At 56.9% G+C, this 16332-nt stretch overlaps 3 protein-coding genes across 3 annotated transcripts; all 3 read right to left on the bottom strand.

Moving 5' to 3' along the window:
- Positions 1 to 2371: 2371 nt before the first annotated feature.
- MCRIP1 (MAPK regulated corepressor interacting protein 1) lies at positions 2372 to 4271 on the bottom strand. Its single transcript, XM_057409605.1, has 5 exons — positions 4200 to 4271; positions 4068 to 4112; positions 3880 to 3998; positions 3708 to 3806; positions 2372 to 3608 (listed from the first exon to the last, which is right to left on the bottom strand). Exons 2-5 carry the CDS (start codon positions 4073 to 4075, stop codon positions 3544 to 3546), a joined length of 291 nt encoding a protein of 96 aa, XP_057265588.1. The 5' UTR covers positions 4076 to 4112; positions 4200 to 4271; the 3' UTR covers positions 2372 to 3543.
- Positions 4272 to 4356: 85 nt separating this feature from the next.
- PPP1R27 (protein phosphatase 1 regulatory subunit 27) lies at positions 4357 to 6199 on the bottom strand. The gene is made up of 3 exons (XM_057409600.1): positions 5910 to 6199; positions 4758 to 4908; positions 4357 to 4604 (listed from the first exon to the last, which is right to left on the bottom strand). Exons 1-3 carry the CDS (start codon positions 6094 to 6096, stop codon positions 4481 to 4483), a joined length of 462 nt encoding a protein of 153 aa, XP_057265583.1. The 5' UTR covers positions 6097 to 6199; the 3' UTR covers positions 4357 to 4480.
- A 2656-nt stretch (positions 6200 to 8855) lies between these two features.
- On the bottom strand, positions 8856 to 16319 carry P4HB (prolyl 4-hydroxylase subunit beta). Its single transcript, XM_057409604.1, has 11 exons — positions 16169 to 16319; positions 15838 to 16044; positions 15005 to 15138; positions 14696 to 14833; positions 12213 to 12317; positions 11816 to 11941; positions 11203 to 11403; positions 10621 to 10741; positions 10220 to 10401; positions 9704 to 9790; positions 8856 to 9091 (listed from the first exon to the last, which is right to left on the bottom strand). The coding sequence occupies exons 1-11, from the start codon at positions 16317 to 16319 to the stop codon at positions 9005 to 9007; spliced, it is 1539 nt and encodes a 512-aa protein (XP_057265587.1). The 3' UTR covers positions 8856 to 9004.
- Positions 16320 to 16332: the final 13 nt, after the last annotated feature.

Here is a 16332-nt window from a genome sequence, read left to right as displayed (position 1 = left end):
CTTGTTGTGTCCTGCTCCCCGGCTGGCCGCATCACCCCCCAAGGGGCCTGTGTTGGGGCAGCTGAGTCCTGACCCCCACCCCTGGGGGCCAAGGCACATGGCAAGGGCTGGCTGGGGCTCATGGCTGGTGGCACCCTGAGCAGGGCTGTACCTGATGGCTGTGGGGAGCTTCGTGCATGTCCCCCTACAGCCTGCACCCAGCACAATGGCGTGGCACTGCCATGTGCGCCCTGGCAGCACCCCAGGGTGCAGGTCTCGGCAGCACAGCCTGCATCCAGCACCCCACAGTGCATCTCAGGCAGCACAACCTGTACACCACACACACAAACACACAGAGACAGCCCTCGGCTGCCCATCAGGAGCCACTATTCCCAGCACCTGGTGGAGTGAAGGTGCTGCCACCAGCCCATACAGCCCAGGCAGAGAACCCCAGACTGGTTTGGGTTGGACCTTAAAGCTCCTCCAGCTCCAATCCCTGCCACGGGCAGGGACCCCTTCCACTAGAGCAGCTTGCTCCAAGCCCCTGTGTCCAACCTGGCCTTGAACACTGCCAGGGATGGGGCAGCCACAGCTTCTCTGGGCACCCTGTGCCAGCGCCTCAGCACCCTCAGCATGAACAGTTTCTTCCCCAGCGGTGCTGGGGCCGAGCCCAGGCTGCTGCAGTCCCACCTCTGGGAACCAAAGGTGTGGAACGGGGCTGGAGCCATCACAGTGACCGGGGCAGCAGCTCCCCCGCGGCTGCAGCAGCGCCTCGCATGAGAACTCCCACTTTATCAAGGGAATTGAGCACCACAAATTGGTGTTCTAAGTAGATCCTGCCTGCTGCCGGCCACTCTTCGCACCGCTAATGCAATGATACAACGCATACCTCTCCTCCTCCCACCAGTTAATCTAATGACAAGCACAGTATCCGAGTCATAGGGAAAATAAACCCTCACTGGATTCGATTTTTAGAGGTAAACAGCCTCATTTCTGTGCCTGCGGCCTCAGCCCCTCACAGGCACCCCCCCACCGCCCTCCTCACCCCGGTGTGGTATTAGTATTTATAAACATGCCCTGGAGATGGGATGGGGTTTGTACATTGCATTAGGGTTGGAGCGACTTTGCCTCTGGCTGCACAGGGCCCGAGCCAAGACACAAACAAGGCAGGTGCCAGTGGGGCTGGGCTGCAGGACCCCCAGTATGTGCCTTGGGACACAGCTGCAGCCCCCGCCGCAGGGAGCAGAGCTGGGCTCTGTGGCAGTGGCTGGCCAGGGGAGGAAGAGGAGTGGGCACCGCACAGAGCCCGCTCCGCACCAGCCATGACCCTGGCTGGGCACTGGAGCCAGTCGTTGGCAGCTCACTGCACCGGAGCATGGGGGACAGGCCCCATGGATGAGCTGCTGCACCCCAGCAGTGTCAGCTCTTGGTGTGCTGGGGAAGCCCCATCCTGCTCCCCTCACAGCACCCACGAGGTGCAGGATCCAGCCCCTTCCCACCCCTTAGGACACATGGCTCCAGCCATGCTTCGAGCCAGGGCAGCCACACGTCTGCCGCGCTCCCAGACACACCACAGGACACATCCTGCAGGAGAAGTCAAAGGAGAAGGGCAACTCTCACCTCCTGCCTCTGCACGCCACGGGTTGCAGGGTTCCTCCCCAGGGTGGCTCCTGCACTGCCCCTCTGTGCCAGAACCAGGCACTGCACCCTGAGAATGCTTTGGTGATGGGAGGGAAACAGGGTCATGGCTAAGTGTAAAGATGCACTTGAGGAGAAATTCTAGCAATGCTAAGTATAGTTTAAATGCCATCGAAGCAGGGGAGGGAAGAGGATCCGGGTGTATTAATAGTCTCAACATTTAGATGTCTAGTCCAGTGACAGCCCCTGGGATGCTGGCTCGCAGGAGGGCTGCCAGTGCCCAAGGGCACTGTGCTACCAGCAGCGCCAGGTCATACACGCCTGTGGTGGAATGAGGAGCCCAGAGCAAGGGCAAGATTCCTTCTGGAAACAAGAAATAAAAGTGCGCAACAGCTCCTGTGCCCTGTGACTGCTCCCGAGGACTTGGTCAGGCTGTTACGGCCATTGCTGAGGTCTGAAATGGGAAACATGGGGCTCCTCTAACAGGAATGGTTTGTAAGACTAAAAAGCTGAAGAACAAGGGCCCTGCGCCAGCGTGGCTGCAGCACCCACAGTGCAGCGGAGGGACAAGGGAATCAAGAGGGAATGGTTCACCGGAATGGCACAGCCACATAGCCCTGCCCTGGGCCATTGCAGCACCAGGCAGCATCCCACTGCTCCAAAGCACACAACCCCCAGTGAAGGGACCAGCCCTGTGCCCGGCCAAGGCAGCGGCTTGTGGGCTGCAGTGGGCAGCACCACACCAAGGCAGACCCAAAAGGACACCAGCTTTTATTTACAACACGCCTCAAGTGACAGACAACAGAAAAAATAGAAAAAAAAAACAAACCAGAACAGTCTAGCTCAGTGACTCAGGAGAAGAAAGGGAATGGCAGCCACAGGTCCCCTGCACCCCCCAAACCAACTGGTGCTGGCCAGAGCCCCGGCAGCCCCTGCCCTTAGAACCAATGATGAGCCTTGCCTGGAGTGAGGGGCCCAAGAAAGCCCCCCCCTGGTGTGAGTTACACTGACTACAGCTGCCCCCCCAGTGACACTCCTGCCAGCTGTGGAGGCCGGATCTCATCCATGGGTGCACATCTGGAAGTGGTGTTGGTGTAACACAACCCAGCGCTGCTCTGGAAGGGACGGCAACAGTCAGAACCGGCCACCCCCTGCTGCTGCCTGCTCTGGAGCTGCAGAGCTCTGAGGTGGGGGCACCAAACCCCCCTCCAGGCACCCCACAGGCACTCGGGGCAGGGGCCAGGACTGACACCCGAGCGCTCTTCACCTCCAGCTCCACAGGGATCGGCCCAATCTAAGCACAAAGTAAATCCAGCCTCGGATACAGGCCCAACAGCTCTGACAGCACTGACCAGCCCCAGACACCAGCAGCCCCAGTGGAAATTACACTCTATGGAAGCAAGGAAGAATGACCAGGGTGCAACTGGTGCAGCACAAGGGATGTCGAAACGGGGCTGCCGTCCCGAGGCACAAGGATGGAACTGATGCTCCCTCCTTCTTTCCCAGCAGTGGTAAATCCTCGGTGCACAGAAGGAAACAGAGAGCTAGCGCTGCCTCTGCTGACAACGCGGCCGGTCTGCTCTGCCCTGAGCCCTGCCACACACCAGAGCCCAGGCAGCCCACACACACAACGCACCAGGGGCAGAGATGGAAGGAGAACAGGAGACCTGTGAGCCCAGCATGAAGAGGAGAAGGACAGCTTGAGGCCAGAGAAAGCTATGAGTGGGGGACTGGAACCCTTTGCAACAGGCTCTGAGCATCCTCAGCGAGCACCTTTGATTTCAGGTAGCTTCCGAGCCAGCCCCGGAGCTGACCGGCTCTCCCGTAGGCTTTTGGGAGCACAGACCAGAGGAGGAAATCAACACAAAATCTCAACTGAAATCCGCTTGAGGCCCTTGGAGCGCAGCCGATCCGCGGGGACTCGCCTTAGGACTTCTTCGCGTCCTGTGTGTTCCTCCTCTTCAGATCACCCAGGTCGACAGGTTTGAACGCTGCGGGGAGACAGGAGGGGCTTTGGCGGCAGAGGCCGCGGCGCGGTGCGGCCGGGCCAGGGCCGGCAGGAGCCGCGGGGAGCCCCCGGCCCCGCTCACCTTTCAGGCTGGGGTTCGGCATCTTCTCCACGTACTCCTCGACCAGGCCGCGCTCGGAGCCCATCTGGCTGCGCAGGTCGCGCTCCACGCACTGCCAGGCTGCGGGGACACGGGTGAGAGGCCGCCCGCCGCCGCCGCCGCCGGGCCCGGCCCCCGCCCCCGCCCCGCTCACCCTCGTAGATGAAGCGCACGTTCTCCTCGTGGGCCGGCGTGAAGATCTCGCTGCCGGCGCCGGGGGAGCGCGGGCCGCCGCTCCGCTTCCCGTTGTAGACCACGCGGGACACGGGGGAGCTGAAAGCGAAGCGCGGGGCTGAGCCGGGCCCGGGGCCGCGGCTGGGCCCGGGGCCGGGCGGGGCTCACCTGGCCATGGCGGCGGTGCGGCGGCGGCGCGGCTCGGCTCGGTGGCTGCGGGGAGAAAGGAGAGGGCGGCCAGGCCGGGGCTAGGCCGCGGGCCGCCCCCCGCCCGTCGCCATGGCAACGCGCGCCCCTCACCTGGGCCCGGCTCCCGCCTCCGCTCGCCCTCGGGCCGCCACGGAAGCGCCGCAGCGCGCATGCGCGGTCCCGCCCCGCTCTGGTTCCGTTCCGTTCCGCTCCGCTCCGCCCGGTCCCGCCCCGGTCCCGCCCCGCCCCGCGCACGGACCCGGCGGTGCCGGCACTTGGTTTATTGGAAAAGTACAAAGTGGTTCCCGGGGCGCAGCTCCCGGCGAGCTCCTGCCCGCCCGCCCAGGCCCAGCCCGGGCCCGGCCCCGCTCCGCTCCCCGCTGAGCGCCGCCTCAGCCCATCGTGGCGGCCCCGAAGAGCTGCACCAGGTCCTGGTACTCGGGGTCGATGAGGTCCGAGGGCTTCGCGCCGCTGTCGGTGGTGGCCTCCGGGCTTGCCCCGAGAGAGATGAGATACCTGCAGGAGACGGGGGCTGAGCCCGGGCAGGCCCCTGTGCACCGCCGACACCGGGCAGCCCCCAGGAGGAGGCGCCGGAGCTCGCTGCAGCCCCGCCGCTCTCGGTCCGGTGCTCGGGGCTATGCCGGGCCCAGCGAGGAGCTCCCTCCTCACCTGGCGATGTCGGCGTAGCCGTCGCTGCAGGCCATGTGCAGGGGCGTCCACCCGTTCTCATCTCGCTGGTGGATGTCGGCGCCGTATTTAACCAGGAGCTCGACACAGGCCAGGTTCCCAGTGAGCACAGCTTCGTGGAGGGCTGCCATGCCTGGAAGGAGAGGGTTTGTTAGCCCTGGAGCGGGACAGGAGGCTTAGTGCTGAGCTCACAAGTGTCCACGGCCCAGGAAGGACCGAGGCAGCAAACCCGTGTTATCAGGGAGATGACTTTGGGGAAAGAAAGAGACTGAGGAAACAAGAGGAGCTGCTGCAGGTTTCTGTTCCCCTTCCACGCCCTACCCAAGCTGGGGTAGCACCCACCTCCACACTGGGGCAGGCAGGACAGATCCAGGGAGGAGTAGATGCCCCTTCCTGCAGAAGTCCCTGGCCAGCAGCCAGCCCCAGGTTCTGGCCGGCACTCACACTGGACATGGGCAGAGTGCGTGTAGGGTTCTGTGCTGTCCAAGTTTTGGAAGCTCTCATGGAGCAAGTGTTGAAGCAATTGGCATGGACAGGAGGAAGCTCGAGGTCATTTGAGACCCTGTCTCCATGTCCATGTGACAGCAGAAGCCAAAGCCAAGCACAGGAAAGGGACAAACCTGCCCTCTGGACTGCACACTGTGGATCACAGCATTCCATGAACAGTTGCTCGTGAGGCTTGGTGCAAACACAGCACGATGCCTTCCCACAGACAGACCTGCTGCAACTCCACAGACCCAGATACGCAGAGAGGATGGTGTTTGTGAGAAACGGAGCGGGAGCACATGCTCCAGAGAGGGTGGATGGTCCCGTGCAGGGCTTCGCAGACCAGCCTGTGCCCACTGCTGCTTGCCTAGATCCCACCACACTGTAGGTCCCTAGCGTGCCTTGAAGGGACGCAGGGGTCGAGCTGCCCCCTTCACTGGCCATGCTGCTGGGTAAGATTTTGGGGCACTGGCATGGGCCTCTCTTGGGCCCTGCTTGGCAATGTTGAGGCACCGCTCCTCGCTGGGGAGGAAGACGACTCGATTCCAACCCATCACCCTGCTGATGTGGGCCATATCCTAGCTTTGGCCACACAGCTCCCTGTGTGCCACTGCACATTCCAGCTCTGCCAGCCCCGGCAGCACTCACCAGAGGGGTAGATGGTGTCCAGTGTCACCTTCCTGGCACGTATGAACCTGCCCACCTGCTCCAGGTCCCCCTGCCTGATGTGGTCCTGAAAGACGATGTCATTGGGGAAGTGCACGGTGCGTGCAGCTCTCAGTTTCTGCCTGTACCGACTGTACCGCGGCATTGAGACCAGGTAATAGTCCTTCATGCTGGTGGCAGCCTTCAGGCACTGTGGGGGGAGAGGAGGCGCACGTTGCTCAGTGCTTCGTCCTGCCGCTCACTGTCCTCCAGGTGCTGCTTTTCCTCTTCTGTTTTGGTGTGTTGGGTCCCTCCTCAGCAGTGGAATGATGGCAGCCGCACCACTGCAGTCCCTCACACCCGTCTCGTGTCCCTGGTGGGTCGGGTCTCCCTCGTCGTGAAGCTCTCCCTATGCTCCCATGCAGGACACAGGAGGCAGCAGTAAGCACATGTGCTTCCTGCAGGCCCTTGGCCCAGGACTGATGTTTCTGCCCCAGCGCTGTGTTATAAAGGCTCCCACGGGCTATTTTGAGGACATGCAGCTCATGCTCTTTGCCACGACACTTCGTAATCGAGCTGCCCGGGCCAGCAGCCACTTTTGGGCAGAAGTGGGTGTCTCATCTTACCACCCACCTGTCCATGTCCCCATCCAAGGGGTCAGACCTGCTCTGGCTTTTTCATGGAAAGCTTTTCCGAGGAGGCACCAAAGCCCCAAAACCAGAGCTTCCCAGCAGCAAGCCCTCACACACAGACACGTGTGCCAGGGAAAAGGCACAAGCATGAGCACCAATGAGGGGAACCAGCGGACGTGTCAAAGCTGCAGTGCCAAATACATTCAGAGCTAAGTCACTCTGCTGTACTTGCATCAGACATGTTGAAAGGAGTAGAATGAGCTGTGCTGCCCAGCATGGCAGTTAGGCAGCATACAGCTAACGAGGATCAGCACCAGCATGTTGGAGCACAGCAGTGCTACTGGTGCTCCTGATGCAGGCGCAGAACCAGAAGCCCATGATGCCAATCCACAGTGTTCAATGTCCTACTTAACACGAGGGCAGGCTGCTGTAGAACTGTCTGAAAATAGCTGAAGAACAGCAGCACCACCAGACACTTCTGCATTTGTTACCCTCCAGCTGTAGCTGTCAAACCCATCTACCACACAGGAATCTTTCAGATCCACCAAGGGTTCAAGCAACTGCTCTCCTGTGCTTTTCCCTGTCACAGTCTGGTCATTGAAGATACACAAGCACATGGTGCCCTGGTTTGTGCCGATGGGCCTGTCCAGGTAGGCGTGTCAGGAGTCACAGAGCTCCCCCATTCTGCCCCTGCAGCAGCTCAGGCACACACCAAAGAACCGCCTGCACTTGTTTATCTGCTGGCAAACGCATTGATCTCTGCACTGAGCATCCCTGCTCAAGGTTACTGCAGACAGAACACTAACAGACTGAGCGAACTGCTTTTAGCCTCCTTTCTTAGAACAGCAATTAGCTGTGTACACAGGGTGACTGACAATGCCCTGCTCTACCAAGAGAAGCCTCGGTGCATGAGGAGAGCCCCCTCCTCAGCCCCAGCCCTGGTTCTGCTGTGCCAAAGGCCTGTGCAGACCATGCCAGGGCCCTGCTCCAGGGAGCCACAGAAGAGGCTGCAGCTGCAGACACACATGGAACATGCTCCTGTTCTACCACCCCAAGCACCCACATTCAGTGGCAGACACCAGTAGCCTCACGTGTTGCCCTCCAGCCTCACCTTGCCCTCCCCTCTGACATTTATAGCATTATTTCCTTACAAAAATATTTCCAGCAGTAAGTGACTGGTTTGGAAATAGCAGCTCAGCTCACAGGTCATGTGAGCCTGAGCACCACTGCTGCAGGCAGCCCCAGGTCCCGCCGTAGGCAGAGTCCTCGGTTAACTGCTCAGGAGCAGTGAGGGCCAGCTAGCCCAAGCCCCTGTCTGATCACTGCTAATAGAACAGGTCTAACCTGGACAGGACATGGCCAAGCTGAAGCTTTTTCTCTTTACAGACAACACAAGCGGCTTTAGGTTAAGTCATCAGAAGGCACCTGCAATGCTGCAAGTGTTTTGGAAGTGCCCTTTCTCTGAAAACCATGGGTAGAGTTTTGAGAAAGCAAACATCCACCCCTATTCCAAAAAAGACAGAGACAGAGTAGTATTAAAATCTCAACTTTATTTGGCCAACAAATCGAGTTCCAATGTTACTGTAGCAGAATGCTAAGAACCAGCCTGATGCAGCTCAGGCCTCTGAGGCACTCCCCCATTCAAGCTCCTCCCCAAACCCCAATAATTGCAAGTGTCCTGTTTGATCCGGCTCATCAGACCCTCCCACACCACCCCCCTGTCGACCCCCTCCAAATAATGCATGGAAAATGATTGCAATGTCTTGCATTTGATCAAAGGATGGCAACAGAGCCAGGTCTCGCCTGCACTGGCGAGCGCTCACCTCCACCCCAGAGCCTGCCACAGCCAGTGCACAGTATTCCACCCTTCTGGGTGATCAGAATAGTCATCTCCAAGTGTCTTAAAGCAGAAGGGAAAGGAAACATCTGGCCAGCATGAAGAGAAGCACCTGCATATATACCTCTCACCAGGCTGCCTACCTACACTGAAGGCCAATTCCAGGGAAGAGCTGCTGAGAGCATTAAGGACCCTGCCAGGTGCAGAAATCAGCTGCAGGCTGCAGTTTTAAAAGAAACAAAGGGAAAAAAAAAAAAAATCTTTCTTGGGAGGTGTCAGTGGCAAAGCTCCAGGAGGCTGAGCCAGGGCTCGTGCTGCGGCTTCACAATCGGCTTCTACCCACAAGAACAGAATACTTCAAGCAAAAGCTGTGTACAAAAGAGTACATCCCACTAAAGAGGAGCGCAGCGGGGACGGCTCCCTGGTGACAGGTCCCTTCTCAAAAGCCAAACTTTGAAAAGAGTCGAGTGTACAGACAAGTGAGGGGAAAGTGTTACTTTAAAAGCCAATCCCTGGATTTTCAGTCATTCACCTTCTGCTTTAAATCTCAATGGTTCTGACTCGCTGGGCTGCATAACAGCAGCCAATTTAGTGTCTGATATTTTGGGTGATGTCGATCAGTCTTCTGTTTACAATTCATCCTTCTGCATTTTCTGCTCTTCATCATCACCTTCTTCAAGGTCTGTTTCTTCATCTGTCTCCAGGTCCTCCAGATCCTGTAACAGGTTACAGACAGCTGCTGGTTTCTGGTGCACTAGGCAGATCCTAGAATAGTACATCTGATCTGTTCACTGTTCTCTGCTGCCATGTTAAACACCCAGAGACTTCCACCAAGAGCTCTGAACGTCTGGGACATTACGTATTAGAAAACCCTGGAAGCTGGTACCTCACTTGTAAAAGCCTCCACCCTAGATACACAGGACACGTAATGTGCATCATACTACTTAAGTTTCAAGTGCTGAGCAGGACTTCTCAGTAAAGAACAAGCCCCTAAAGTACTCCAGCAGTTTGCACAACAGCCAGAGACAGCCTGTGAACATTTACAGCTTCACCAACTGTTTCCACACATTTGTTTAGGCCTCTGAAAAGCATTTATTTCACACCCAACTGAAGTGCTGCCAATGAAAGGTGTCATTTACAAGCCACTGGCAGCCAGGCTGCAACTGAAAATTTGATGCTGGTGAACATGCTGATCACCAGCAATACCTTTCCTGCCACAGAACCACCCAGAATCTTATCTGGAACAGAGGACAGAAGCCCAGCACCAGGTCTGACCCCCACTCCTTGTTCTGAAGGCCCAGAATTGCTGCCACATTCACATTACTCACATCATCAGCTGCTGCCCCGTCCTGACCTCCACTCTCCAAGAATTTCTTGAAGCCTTCCAGCGTCCTCTCCCCATTGTAGTCAATTACCTACATAGGGAAAAACATCAGGATAATGGTTACGGGCACCTACAGAACCATAGGCCTGGGGAGGAGAATTCTCTCTCTGAGCAAAAGTCAACATGCCAAGCAAAAGGGAATTTAAAAATTCACCTTCACCCATATGAGACGAAGGAAAACAGCTCAGGCACTAGACTTCAGAGATCACTGCGAGGAAAGAATAGCCTGCAGATGAGCACACTGTCCTCTATGCTCCCTGTTTTCCCCACTCCCACCCCCACCAAACTCCTTCCTACAGCCCAGCTCCCACACAGGGTCTCTCATGTCCTGTAGACTTGGTGTGTTCTATCCTGACAGAGTGGAGAGGCCTCCCAAAGGCTCATTCAAGCCAGCTCCAGCAGGCAGCTAAGCGTTCCTGGGGCTCCCTCATTGCACCACCCTGATCAGCTGCCTCCTTACATTTCTGCCAGAGCCTGCAGGGAAGAACTTGAGTGTGGGGAAGCTGTGGATTTTCACTGCCTCCACTTCATTGGCTGTTGAATCCATCTTGGCAATGACAACGTTCTCATGATCCCTGTAGGTCTCTCCCAGCTTGTCCCAGATCGGAGCCAGCTGCTTACAGTGACCACACCAGGGGGCATCTGTTAATTACAGAAAGCCAATTAGCACCAGCAGCCTAATGAGCTACCACCAGCCCCCCCCAAGTGCCCACACAGACACTTCACACACGTCTTTTCAGCCAGGGCACTCCCTTTGCGGCTTAGATCCTGTAGGGTGCTTCCTCCCTAATCCCGGTCTTGCGGAATTTTGGCACTCCTTTCATGCCAGTTACTTGGAATCAGCTGCTGAAAGATACTCACAGAACTCCACAAAGACATTCTTATTCTCATCAAAAGCAACTTCTTCAAAGTTCTTCCCAACTAGAACTTTGACAGGCTGCTTGTCCCAGTCATCAGGAAGATCCTGACTCATCAGGTGGGGCTGGAATAAGAAGTGAAATTCAGAGATAGCCACACAGCTGCTGGAATGCACACGCAATCATCCTGGCAACCCGGAGCTTAACCACCCACCTCAGCACCCCAATCACAGGCTGTGAGCGAGCACTGAAGCAGCCACTTCCTCTTCTCCTACATAAAGTCTCCTCCCCATCCAAAGCCAGTGGGAATATCAGGTGCTGCTCTGCAGAGAGCTGCCACTGAGCTCCACAGGAAGGAAGTGGTATTGCTGCCATTCCCACAGGGCTGAGTTTCACCAAACAGTCACCTCTGGTATAAGCTGCATAGAGCCTGCTCCCGAGACAAGAGCTGAAAGCTCTGAACTGGGCTGCACAAGTTCACACCTTCCACAGACTGCTGGCAGCTCCGATTGCACTCGGGTGCCAGCTCCCTGGCCCACAGTCTTCATGCCCTGGTACTATTGCCAGCAGCACTTCTCTTCCTTACCTTGATTTTGCCCTCCAGGAACTTATTGCAGAACTCTCTGATCTTGTCAGCTGTGAGGTCATCTGAGTCCGGCTTGTATTTGGTCATCTCCTCCTCCAGGGTGATCAGGCGCACAGCTGGACACTCTTCCTTCTTCAGGCCAAAGAACTCCAAAATCCTCTGGTTGTCGCTGTGGTCACTGTCTATGAAGATGAAGAGGATCTTTGGAGGAAAAAGTCAAAGGCAGTTGGTGAAGACGAGCACCTCTTGGCTAACAACACAGTACACACACACTCCCGCAGGTAGTGACTGAACCGGCCACTCTTCCTTCTCCAAGCCCATGAAGAGGGCACCCTGCCAGAGCACAAACACGAGCTGCAGCACGGGCACAGCCTGGCCCTGATTTAAGGGCTGGGTCAGATTTACATCCACAAGAGGGAAAGTCTGTAGTTGATTGCTATTGCCTCAGCAGTTGTGCAAGCCAGTGACTCAGTCACCTTCACCATGAGGCACAGGCAGAGTGAGAGCTGCTACAAGTCCTGCTCCACAGCTGTGAAATGGAGAGCAACAGACCGTGCTGCACTCCTCTGCAGGAGGTGGCCACTTAACTCATAATGCAAGAAACCCATCTCACCTTCCCTTTGAAGTTCCCAGCTGCACTCTTGAAGTTGTCGAGCTTCTCTTGATAGTCAGACACGCTTTTTGGCAGGAACAGCAGGATGTGAGTCTTGATCTCCCCTCCAAAGATTTTAGGAGCAGTCTGAGGAATAGAAAACAAACTTTATTTCTGGAAGAGGCAAACTGGTGTCAAGACCAGTTTGGGTCTGCTATTCTGAGCAAGCCATAGGAGCCTCCAGGTTAAAGGAGGACTTTGAGCAGAAGCTTTGACTCCACTCCCTTGTGTTCTCCACACTCCTCCATAACCCCAGACTAGTGTCAGCTCCAAGATACGACACAATCTGCAATTTAAGCTTTGATATATTCACGTGGTGGCAATGGGAAGAGGCCTTACCATGTATCTAGAGACCAACCTGTTCAGTGAACTCTATGACCAGAGGCAACGAATTGGACTTGATGAAGTTCAGTAAATTGTCTTTTGTGAGATCCCCTTCAAAGCTGTTGCGGCCTTCATCAAACTGCAAACCCAGAAATTCTTGCATTAGAACACTTCAGATCCCACCAGAGTCACTGCCCCAGCAGATCTCAGCTGCACTTGCTCAGAGCAGACTTCTGGCTCTTAACAAAGTCACCACATATTCACATAACACCCGGATCAAGGTATAAATCTTCCTGGCAAGCAAAGCCTTAGACCATGCCCCCAGCAGCAAAAGGTGAGCAGCTACAAGACAGCTTAATCTTGGCACTGTTCTGCACAGTCACACAGCAACACGTGAAACAGGTCCAAGGACTTGAGCCTCAACTTTGTGGAGGCATCAGGTAGATGCTCCACAGCAAGCAGCTCCCAGGGCACAGGCAGCTTCTGCTGCAGGAATCAGCCACGTGAGAGCAGACACACATTTGAACCAGTGCTATGGGAAGTGTGACAGCTGAGCCCACGGTCACTGCACAGAGCAGCACTGACTTGGCTCTGCAGGGCTGGTCCAGTCTGTTGTTAGAGACAAGGGCACCTGTTTAACACAGGCCAGGAGAGGTGCCAGGGCCCAGTTTAGAGCAGGGCATCACCTGCAGCCCTGGGCAGGTTCTCAGAAGCTCCCTGGCAGGCCGGGAAGGGAACAGCTGTGGAGGCCCATCAAGGTGAAAGAGGATGTGGAGGGACAGGGTAGTCCCGTGCCTGGGCAGCACCGAGGCACTGGCACAGCAAGAGCCCGGGCTCAGATAACCTCCTGCTGGAAGAGGCAAAGCAGCATCAGCTTAGGAGCTGAGCAATACCCTCCACATTGGAGATCAACTCTGTAAACACTTCAAAGTATTCCGAAGGTGCTAAGGCAACGTTCAGCAGTTCTTCAAGGGTCTTTGCAGGTCTGCACAGCTTCCACAGGGAGCAAGAGGAGAATGCCAATCCAACAAACCCAACCAGCTGCCGGAGTCCAAACACAGAACTGCTGGTAGAATAAACTATTTCTTATGCCCTGGTGTTGTCAGCATTGGTGCTCATTTCCACCTTGGTTTGGGGTGGGATACCCCTTACTGGGGTAAAGACCCCCTTAATGTGACAGGCTTATCTGAGAGTTCTCATGACATGGCACTAAAACAGGACCAGGGAGGCAGCGTCCACATCTCGCCTTCTCCACACCGAGCAGAGCGCTCCTGCAGTGACCCAGCAGCTCCTGAACTGCCCTTTGGACCACGGCTCCTCCCACTCCCCACACACCTGACAGAGCTGCCGGGTGCAGAACTGCTTTTCATTCCAAAGGCACCCCCAAGCCAAAGCTGAGAAGCCCTGCAAGCAGCAGTTTCAGCCCAGCGCTGGCCATGAACGGAGCATGCAGGGAGGTTGCTTACAGAGCTGCACGCAAGAGCACGATAAAGGCAGTGAGTCAGCCAGGAACAAAATGCTGTTCCCTTCACCCCAACTCCCTGAGCTGCAAAGCCCTGGTGTTCTGAACCACACAGCAGGAAATTTACTTGCACCCTCAGCCACACTAATCTGAGGGCCCCCTGTCTGAGAGCTGAAGTCTGCAAGCCTGTAACAGCAAAAGTGCAAATTCAGGTGTACTGGAATCAAACATGCTATTTTAGCTGAACAAAGAGTGACAGGAATTCATTCAACTCTTCAGCCTGTCTTACACCAAACTGGTCAGAACAATGACCGATTAGATGACAGATTTATTAAGTCTGAAGCCAAAGCAGCTTTATCCTGCCCCACTGCACCCATGTGTGTGGTACCACAAAGTCCAAGAAACATCTACTTGTCCTCTCCAAGTTAAAAATTCATGCCAGTGGTTTAGGATTTTGATAGTAAAAGGCATGAGTAAGTTTATTTCTGACTCTGTAGATGGCCAGATCCCCCTGCATGTAACCCAACCGCCCCAGCCTAAGTCAGCTGGAGCTGCAAATCCTCTTAGGAACTCCACTGGTATCACTCACTTCCTGCAGAACCCACAGTGCTGCCAGACACAGAACAACTCCTGCATGCAGCCTCGACTGCCTACAGCAGAGGTCGATCTCGAGTATGAGTTAAAGCAGCTTTGCTAAGCTGCAAGTGAACATGGAGTAGCTCGGTGCTGTTCTGCTGGAGACTTCATTGCCTACAGCCAGCAGTATTTTAAGTATCAGGCTGTTACTGCACTGCAGCCACAGCCAAGAAACAGCTTGAGTGAAGCAACAGCTTGGACCCGGAGCCCAGCAGCTTCAGGAGGGCCAGGAGCTGCTGAGGCTTCTCTCTGCTGACTGAAGGCTCCACTCCTCTGCCCCTGCCCAGCTCTGAGGCTTGGAAACAGTCAGACTGATATGGATTCATCCAGGACTGCCCTCTTTGAGTCTAACTAATTAGAGAAGGTAAGAAGAGGCAGAGGACTTGAGTGTGGTGCTCATGCGCTGCACCAACCAGTACCTTCTTGAAGAGGACCACGCCATCCTTGCTAAGCTCATACTTAGTGAAGACATCAGCACTAGAGGAAATCCCAAAAGGAATGTCATCCACAGCCTCAGCTGCCAGCAGGAACTCCTTTGCAGCCTCTGATGCCGAATCCTGGAGAACAGAGAGAGGTGTCTCACACGGGACACACCAAAGCGCAGCACAAAGATCCCTGGGCTCACCTGCCAGAGAACTGGAAGATCAAGTAGGGCAGGACAGCACAAGGAGAGCCTCCCCCCCCCGCTGCCCAGGCAACAGCTTCCTGGAGGGAAGCACAAACCCTACCTTGAAGAAGCCAATCACAACCACGTCACTGGACTCCACCAGCGCCTCAGCTGCAGCGGCGTCGCTCAGTGCGGCCGCAGCCGGGCCCGTGCGTTTCTTCAGCCAACTGACGATGTCCTCGGCCTCCCGGCCAGCTGTGGGGACAGGGGCACCCGCTCGCTTCTGTGCCACCGGCTCACCCCAACCCCCACCCCGGCACCAGCAGAACCAACACAGCGTTTACACAACTTTCTCCCCTTCCCTCCCAGGGCGGTTCTGCTGATCCCCAGTGGCCAAGTCAAGGTACAAGGGGCTCCCCGGAATCCATCCTTCCCGGCCAAGCACCTTCTTAAACTTTGACCAGTATGACCACACTCCTACAGGAGCAGGCTTCCCATGCGAGTGCTTCCCCTCTCCCTTTCCAAAACAGAACGCGGGTGGTCAGCTCACTGCTGAGCACAAGGTTTGGTTTAGCTGGATCCTGCTGCTCTTGGTCTTCCTCACACCTCTAGTTTACATCCCATATTTCCTTTTCCCAACCACTCAAGCTTTTGGCACAGTTCTGGGAGGTTCGCTGCTTAAATAATTCAAGCTGAGCCACAACCCGGGCTTGGGTTGCTCCACTTTCCTACACAAACCTCAGCCATCTGCTTCACCTCACAGGAGGGATGTCCCCAGCTCCAGCGCAGGAGCCTGCAGCGGCAGCCCCATTCCCACCGCCCCAGAACAGCACCTGCTGAGCACGGCCGCCGCTCAGCCCCAGTGGACCTTATCCGGGCACAGCCGCGCTCCCGGGGGCACGGGGCCGGGACACGGACCTGGCGCCACGTCGTTGCCCTCTGCTCCCGGCTCACCCGTGTACTCCTTGGGAGCGGCCTTGTCGCCGTTCCTGAAGAACTTGATGGTGGGGTACCCGCGCACGCCGAACTGCTGCGCCAGCTCCGCCTCCTCCGTGGCGTCCACCTTGGCCAGCCGGATCTCCGAGCCCTCCGCCTTCAGCTTCGCCGCCGCCTTCGCGTACTCGGGCGCCAGCGCTTTGCAGTGCCCGCACCACGGCGCGTCTGCGGGACGCGGCGTCAGCGCCGGCGGGTCCCGCTTCCGGGAGAGGTCCCCCCGCTCCCATCCAGCCCGGCCCCACCCCCCAAGGAGCCCCGGCCCCAGAGCCCCCCCGCTCCCGGCGCTCACAGAACTCGACGAGCAGGTACCGGTGCTCCGCCAGCGCCTGCTCGAAGCTGTCCGCGCGCAGCACGAGGACCCCGTCCTCCTCCTCGGGGGCAGCGGACGGCGGCAGCAGGAGGAGGCAGATCAGGGCCGCGAGCGCGCAGAGCCCCGCCATGGCGCTGATGGCG

Source organism: Pezoporus wallicus, unplaced genomic scaffold (genome assembly GCF_028554395.1).
Source record: "Pezoporus wallicus isolate ANWC-B61680 ecotype Strahan unplaced genomic scaffold, APGP_CSIRO_Pwel_v1 contig_12974, whole genome shotgun sequence".
Classification (NCBI taxonomy): Eukaryota; Metazoa; Chordata; class Aves; order Psittaciformes; family Psittacidae; genus Pezoporus; species Pezoporus wallicus.
This window is presented reverse-complemented; position numbering and strand designations above follow the sequence as displayed.